An 8,805-nucleotide genomic window follows, 5' to 3' on the forward strand; every position below is an offset into this window, starting at 1 on the left:
AAACACATTTGTTTATTCTAGATTTTTATGAATAGCATTTCTTAGGTAAAGGAGCAGATCTGGAGGATTCATGGTTATAGAGTGTTTGGTGAACTGGAATGTCTGGATTTTGTTTCCTTACCTCCCAACCTCAGATTTGCAGACTATGGAGTGGTGGGACGCTTTACATACCAGGAAGCCCTCATGCCTGTGTCACCTTCTGGCTCTAGCCTTTTAGTTATAATATCATACTGTAGCTAGTCTTGCCGGAGTCCCTGTCTGCACTTTGCACATATTTTACATTGTCTGTCACCTGATGACAGTCATACCTAACAATTTTTCTCTCTCTCTCTGTTGAGCTACGTATATATGCCACTCTTGGTGTTCCGAGTTCCTAGCCTGATCAGTGACGTGACGTGACGTGACGTGACGTGACTTGACATACGGCTAAGTACGGAGACCCATACTCAGAATTTGTTCTCTGCATTTGACCCATCCAAAGTGCGCACACTCACAGCAGTGAACACACACACACACACACACACACGCACACACGCACACACGCACACACACGCGCACACACACACACACACGCACACACACAGCAGTGAACACACACCCGGAGCAGTGGTGCTGCGGCGCCCGGGGAGCAGTTGGGGGGTTTGGTGCCTTGCTCAAGGGCACCTCAGTTGTGGCTGGGCCGAGACTCGAACCCACAACCTTTGGGTTACGAATCAGACTCTCTAACCATTAGGCCACGACTGCCCCGTCTCTTCTTACAGAGCTACACCGTCAATCCTGATGTTCTACCGCTGGCTGGAGTCTCGTCACCAGGTGGTCACCCTGCTGGGGGATTGATCTTCATAGTCATCAGTGTCTCATGGGATTGTTGTATATGAAGCCACCCGGAGACTTTCATGTCTTCTTCTGTACCAATGTTGTGTCAGTCAGCTGTATGTTCTGGTCTTTATCAGCAATCAGGTCTGAGCTGAACTCAGAGTTTATGATGACCCATTAGTTCCTCAGGAGCTCTCGGCTGCACTGTTATAAACTGTTGTAGAAAGGACATTATTTACATTTACACTATTTACTGTAGAGTGTCACCCAGATGGGGATGAGGTTCTGAGTCTGGTTCCTCTCAAGGTTTCTTCCTCTTATCATCTCAGGGAGTTTTTCCTTGCCACCGTCACATCCGGCTCATTAGGGATAGGGATAGATAGATAGTATCATAAATTTTAAGTTAATCTTTTTTTTATTGTATATATTAATTTATTTATTTTTATCCTTATTTTTTCTTCATATTATTATTATATGTTTATTTATTTATTTCTCTCTCTCTTCGGTTTCCATACTTCTGTAAAGCTGGTTTGAGACAATTGGAATTGTTAAAAGTGCAAGTTTTAACGTGATGTCAGTGAAGCTTCAAACACTCAAGTCCTTGTTTATTTGTGGAGATAAACTTTGACCTGGATTCTTCTACACAGAATACTGTGATGTGTGTGTATGTGTGTGTGTATATGTGTGTGTGTGTGTGTGTGTGTGTGTGTGTGTGTGTGTGTGTGTGTGTGAGAGTGTGTGTGTTTAATCAGAACTGTAATAAAGGGCAGAGTATTTGAGAACAAACAGAACATACTCATTCTCATTCATCACACACACACACACACACACACGCACACACACACACACACACACACACACACACACACACACACACACACACACACACACACACACACACACACGCACACACACACAGATATTGTGTAGATATAATTGTGCCTATAATTTCACAAATGTGCATTCTGTTCTCAAAAATACTGTGTACATAAAAATATATTAATGACTAATATTCACAGCTCATAAGCATGTTTTATTTATAGCCCAAAGAGAAATAAAATGTAATTCTTGTACATAATACTGTGTATAAATGAACACACGCTAATTGATCAGTAATAGAAGTAATACTGAATATAGTAATAACTTTATAATGCAACTTTATACATGAGATATAAGATATTTTACCATAAAGACAAAGCTAACACAAGCAGCTGAAGTCAGACGAGTGCGTAATTATACAGTTAGGTGTCAAATGTAATTTTAAGTCCATAATCATGTGCCAATGTCTCTGTTTACAGTGTTCATGTTTCTATTCCAAATTGTAGTTTACTCTCCTAGCCAGATCTCTAGAAAGGGATGAGGAGGAAAAACCAGCATCCAGGTTTAAAGAGGTGGAACCACGTGGATCGATAACCCTTTTCCACCGAGACAGTTTGAGTGCTGGTTCGGGAGCCTAATTTAAAATCAACACCCAAAGTACAGGCTCTGAACCAGGAAAAGTGGTTCTTAAGTAACACCAAAATATTGCTGGTCTAGACTTAAGAACCGCTTGCATCAGGGGCTGTGGGCGGGGCTACTTTTAGGGCCTGGGGGCAGGGTTACAGTGACCAACAAGACAAAAGAGTACGTCGTTAGCACCATTTTTAAATCATTTTAAATTAGGATAAATCAGGTTCGCAAAGCCATGAGCATTAACAGTAAAGCAACAAATAGCTATTGTTGATGTTGTGTTTGTGTTTGCAGCTGCTGCGCTAACGTTGCTGTATAAAGTTGTATACAGTGAAGCAAGACTTGTCTCTGTGATGGCTCTCTAGCCCATGGAAAGGCAAACCTGTTCTTAGAAGGCTCGCCACTTCGAACCAGCACTCTGAACCAGTACCTGGTTCTTCCTGGTAGAAAGGGGGCAATAGAGACCTCTGGCTCAGGGGTTGGGGCTAGGTGAAGTGTTCAGAAATGAATGAGCAGGTAGAGATGGTAGATGTTGAGGAGATATGGGCAAGCAGAGAGATCAATAAATGTCCATAGAGAGGGAAAAGTGGGTTGGGCCAATAAGCATCTCCAGAGAAAGCACTAAAAGGGTGGGGACATCTCCAGAGGTCGATGAGGAGGTGGAGTCAGGTAAAGCATGTGAAGGGAGGGGGAGCGAGAGAGAGAGAGAGAGAGAGAGAGAGAGAGAGAGAGAGAGAGAGAGAGAGAGAGAGAGAGAAGTGGGTGTAGCTAAGCCAATATCCTGATAGAGAGAGAGAGACAGAGAGAGAGAGAGAGAGAGAGAGAGAGAGAGAGAAGTGGGTGTGGCTAAGCCAATATCCTGATAGAGAGAGAGAGAGTGAGAGAGAGAAAGAGAGAGTGAGAGAGAGAGAGAGAGAGAGAGAGAGAGAGAGAGAGAGAGAGAGAGAGAGCTAAGTGGGTGTGACTAAGTCAATATCCTCAGAGAGATAGAGGGATAAGTGGGTGGTGCTAAGATGATAGCAGTAGATAGAAGTTGATTTCATTTCGTCACTTGAACCACGACCACAGTTTATTCTGCAAACGACAGTAACATGGACAAAATGTTCAGACATATAGTCTGTGTGTGAAAGTGCCTGTACACTTAAACACTGGAAGTTCTACAGATGTGTGTGAAGCCAGGCAATGTAATCATCTATGGCTCGTATCCCCACAGAGAAGTATGATGGCCAGAAGGCGAAGCTTACGCAGCCATGAAAGCAGTCATCATAGTGACGATGCGTGACAGAGACACCAGCGAGCTCTAAGCGCCGGACATACATCATACCATCATCCCTCAGCACGTCATGCTCACAAGTCATGATGTAAGTGCATGGCACCGTCTTTAATATGTCCTGTTCAGCTATCAGGGGAGCAGCTCGCGGGTCCAGCATCGCAGGGATGTCCTGCAGGACGGAGGGTGAGCCGGTCCAAGGGAAGATGGCTCTATACTGTTTGCGCATGTGTTCAGGGATCATTGAGGTCCAGTCGACTTTAGATCGGTGAGGACTGAATCGAGACTCATCCAGTGCTGTGTGGTTGTTCAGGAGAATGGTGTGGAGCAGGGATGCATCTGCACCCAGATACTCCAACCAGTACCGTGCCATCAGGTCACGGTACAGTATGGGGACTCCCCAGTTCTGCTGGTAGGATGCCGTATTGAAATCCAGAGGCTGAAGAACAGGATAGATCAACACCTGTAGTTTAAACTTTGCCCCTCCGCCTCCACTGCTGTTCCTTGTATCATCATCATCATCCTCACCTCTGTTGTCATAGCCAATCTAAAGCAAAAAATGCAAAATCTCTTGAGAAATTCCAACAATACATGAATCCACAATGACTAATTTATCTGGTCAAAGATCATTTTTGTTCTCCTAGTCAGTCTAGTCAGGAATCTGTTGATGATCTCATTTAAGTTTCCCAACCCTGTACCTGGTGTTTCCCTGTGTACTGCACAACTGAACGTTTCACTGCTCTAACACACCCATTTGTGCAGTAAGCTGAGCATAGTTCAAGCGTCAAACATGGAGAAAGCTGCTATGTTATTTGTTATGAAAACATTTCTTTCTAGAAACCGGTGAGATCACAAGCACTGCACTGCACAAGCACTGTTCGCGTGTGTTCTTGGAGTGGTGTGTTGTACAGGGTGTGTTGGCAAAATCTTGAGCATCACACATACAGGCCAAAGTCTGAGTAAGGATGTAAAGTAGAGGATAGTCTGCTATTATATAATCCTGATCATATTTGTTGTTAATTTATAGTCAGATTTATAGTAAGAATTATCAGTGAGGTTGATTCTTTTCCTTTTCTCTATCTAATCTCAATCCCATCATCAAGGGAAAACAACTGTAGAGGTCCACTGCTGACTGATGGAACTGAATAAGGACCTACAAAATGTCTCCACACGTACTCTTCATATACCCAGCATTGACCACAACAACCACAACAACCTTTTTCCTTTCTAAATAGTAACTTTACATATCCTGGCTCCTTACAAACAGGGATCATAACGATATTAAAAAGTCTCCTGAACATTGTTTCACTGAACATCGTCTTCTAGTACTGTTCCCTATATTAGTGTACTATGTAGTGAGTAGGGGAAGTAGATAAGTTCACTTGTTGTGTGACTGCTGCAGCAAGGTTTCCTCCTGCGCTGTCACCACACACAGCAACTCGCTCAGGGTCCACAGAGTAATGTGCCAACACGTCACGCTGCAGGAAGTGACGTGTCGCCTCCAAACAGTCCTCATACTGGACAGGAAAATGAACATCTGGGACCATACGGTAACTACATACAGACATAACCAACATTCGTTACACACAGGTGAAACACACACACACACACACACACACACACACACACACACACACACACACACACACACACACACACACACACATACTTACTCCACTGTCACAACCACAGCATTCAGCTTGACAGCCATCATCCTGCACAGGATGTCATAGGATCCGACTTCTGCACAACAAACACACAATAATAATAATCATGATAGCAATAACATTAACTAATGATAATTAGCAATAAGGCTAATAACCATAATTAACAGTGATCATCTAGCATTATTCAATAACTTTCTCACACACACACACACACACACACACACACACACACACACACACACACACACACACACACACACACACACACATAAATACACCCACTTACTGGGCACTCCGAGAGCCCATCCTCCTCCGTGTATGAACACTACAGCACGTCTCAGTGTGCCGTCTCGGTGTTGAGGCATGTACACTCGAACCTGAACACCTCTAAACTGTGTGTCCTCCATCTGAAGTTCTTCAAACTCCACTGGCACTAAACTCTCAAAACCCTTAATGGCCAGACTGAGGACACGGACATGATGAGTGAGACCCAGAGAGTGTGAGAAATCAGCCTGAGGGAATAAAACACACACACACACACACACACACACACACACACACACACACACACACTATTACAGTACACCAACACACACAGGATGATACATACACACATGTTTTATACAGACAACACACTTGATAAACACACACAATACACACACAAACACTGAGGATGGTGAGATGCAGCCTCTGTATTTGGTCACCTCGATGATCCTGATTGGTGGAGTATTTATACTGTGTGTGTTGTGTGTGTGTTACCCATAATACACGGTAAACAGTGTGTGTTTATATGCTTTGTACCTCACATGCTAACCAAGACTCACCCTAGCATCAGTGCAAAACCAAGTGATGTTAAAAAGCTCACTTCACTCACACTCTAGCTGTCATTATGTCCATGTTCACGTTCTCACTGCTGAGGGAAGGATGAACCTTATAACCAGTTTAGTAACAACATTCCTGTTTCACCCACAAGGACAAACACACACACACGCGCACACACACACACACAAACACACACACACACACACACACACACACACATACACACATACACGCGCACAAGCACACACACACACACACACACACACACACACACACACACACACACACACACACTCCCACTGACATGAAGTGACAACTACAAAGCAGGTCAAAGGTTAAACTCAGACCACTGAGTTAAAAAAAAAGTTGCTCAGTTTGGAATGAGCAATAAGAAACTGAGACGAATTTTTTTAGTAATAATTTTTACTGATTGTAATTAGCATTAAAATAAACTTACTGTAACTAGCTTGAAGTCTAACTAGAAAATTATGGCTAAGAAAGCACTAATAAACTTTGTAAATGGCTATATATTATTAATAGTGCTTACTAGCTCATCATAATTAGCATTAAGCTAGCATGTCTTACTACATTATGAACTCACTTTAACTCACAAAGGCAATTTTTTTTTTTAGATATCTTTAACTGTTTCCCTCAGTGATATCCTTAAAATGGTAATTTTGTTCATTTAGCCTTGTTGTTAATTATATTCACGTATAAACCTTAGTGTTTATGTTGTTATCCTGTGAGCAGTTAGCCTAAAGCTAAGCACATTCAGTTAATATTAGCCCGATCTAATGATAATGGTGACATTTAGCTGTCCTTCAGCTTTTTCCTACCTGTCCTTCTTCGTTCTTCCCACCTGTTTCTGATTTTTTAACAGAAAGCAAATTTAAGTTTAAATTTAAATTTAATCTTTCTACTTGTCCTTTACCTTTGACACCTGTCCTCCCACCATAATAACCCTCACCTGTCTACAATGTTTCTTACACCTGTCCTTCTTCTTTCCTCTCACCTGTTATGCATTTTTTTCATTTGATCATTTATACTCATCCCTGTTTTCAACAGTCTTTGGTCGCACCTGTCCCAGAGTCACCTGTCCCAGAGTCACCTGTCCCTTAGTAAAACTCACCTGTCCCAGCTGTTTCTTTCAAATGACAAACTTACTTCTTCTCCCATTAATGAATGAGTTAATTGGTTAATTGTATTTCTTACCAGGTGAGTTGCAGTGCGGAACGTCGCCCCAACCAGTATGAGTTTCCACGGCTCTGAGACAGTGGCAGGTAACGGCATGTAGATGTAGTAAGACACAGCGAGGGTGAAAATCAGAGTACCACCACACAGGAGCTTCATCATCCTGAGAAGAGATGTGTTCATCAGAGATTCCTGCTGTGTGACTCTGCAGCCTGCTTTTATCTGCCAGAGGACAAAACATCCAGCCAATCAGAGCAGAGAACTGTGAAATATAGTTTATTACAAACATTAAAAGAATGCATTTATTTAAACAGAATAAAAAATTAATAACAAACATATATTTATAATTAAAATAATCTAGAATCATGAATAAAGTATGAATTAAGATCACATGTATTCACTTGTTTTTGTCCACTGTAAAGTCTGTGGCCTGTGACACACATTAGACTCTTATTGGGCAACAAAACACATTTGCACAGAGTGTGAAATATTTTGAACTTTACAAAGTGAAAAGTCTGAAATGTTTTAAAACAATGTGAATAGATGAAGGTGCTTCCATTGTACTGTAAATAAAAACAAGAAGAAACTAAAACTGTGTCAGTCAATCACACACACACACACACACACACACACACACACACACACACACACACACATACACTCGCACACACACTTACAAACACACACACACACACACACACACACACACACACACTCACACACACTTACACTCACACACACTTACAAACACACACACACATACACACTCACACACATATTCACACACAGGCACACACAAACACTCACACACACACAGGCACATACACACACTCACACAACACACATACACACACACACACACACACACAGACAAATGTGTCTCACAAGTCCAAGGTAAGAAGACAGAAACTCAAAGTGGATTTATGCGAGAATGTTGGCCAACCTGACGCTCAGAACTCAGACACACTGAAAGTAAACACCATCAGCAGTAAAGGAACAGACTGTCACATAAATGACACCCTATTCCACACCCCTTACCTGAGTCATTTTCACTGAGACTGACAGACACCGAGGCCATGCCTCTTTTACTCAGACTGACAGACACAGAGGTCACACCTCTTTTACTTAGACTTACAGATTCAGTGGCCACGCCTCTTTTACTCAGACTGACAGACACGGAGGCCCGCCTCTTTCACTCACACTAACAGACACAGAAGCCACGCCTCTTTTACTTAGAATAACAGATTCAGTGGCCACGCCTCTTTTACTGAGAGAGACAAGCACAGAGGCCACGCCTCTTTTACTTAGATGGACAGCTTCAGTGGCCACGCCTCTTTTACACAGACTGACAGACACGGAGGCAACGCCTAATTTACTTAGACTGACAGACATGCAGGCCATGCATAATTTACTTAGACTGACAGATTATGTGACCACGCCTCCTTCACTGAGACTAACAGACACGGAGGGCACGCCTCTTTTACTTAGACTAACAGATTCAGTGGTCATGCCTCTTTTACTTAGACTGACAGATTCAGTGGTCACGCCTCTTTTACTCAGATTGACAGGCAAGGAGGCCACTCCTCTTTT

General features: G+C 42.6%; 1 protein-coding gene across 1 annotated transcript; it reads right to left on the reverse strand.

Moving 5' to 3' along the window:
• Positions 1-1,836: 1,836 nt before the first annotated feature.
• nceh1a (neutral cholesterol ester hydrolase 1a) lies at positions 1,837-7,472 on the reverse strand. The gene is made up of 5 exons (XM_027137505.2): positions 7,237-7,472; positions 5,489-5,714; positions 5,209-5,278; positions 4,918-5,089; positions 1,837-4,082 (listed from the first exon to the last, which is right to left on the reverse strand). The coding sequence occupies exons 1-5, from the start codon at positions 7,396-7,398 to the stop codon at positions 3,423-3,425; spliced, it is 1,290 nt and encodes a 429-aa protein (XP_026993306.1). The 5' UTR covers positions 7,399-7,472; the 3' UTR covers positions 1,837-3,422.
• Positions 7,473-8,805: the final 1,333 nt, after the last annotated feature.

The sequence above is a fragment of the Tachysurus fulvidraco genome, chromosome 11 (genome assembly GCF_022655615.1).
Source record: "Tachysurus fulvidraco isolate hzauxx_2018 chromosome 11, HZAU_PFXX_2.0, whole genome shotgun sequence".
NCBI lineage: Eukaryota > Metazoa > Chordata > Actinopteri > Siluriformes > Bagridae > Tachysurus > Tachysurus fulvidraco.

Coding starts and splice junctions, on each gene's coding strand:
- nceh1a (XM_027137505.2), bottom strand. CDS start 7,398: ATGAACACATCTCTTCTCAGGATGATGAAGCTCCTGTGTGGTGGTACT. Junction 5,715..7,236: donor TCCGCACTGCAACTCACCTG/GTAAGAAATACA, acceptor TTATTCCCTCAG/GCTGATTTCTCACACTCTCT. Junction 4,083..4,917: donor CTGCAGCAGTCACACAACAA/GTGAACTTATCT, acceptor TTTTTGCTTTAG/ATTGGCTATGACAACAGAGG.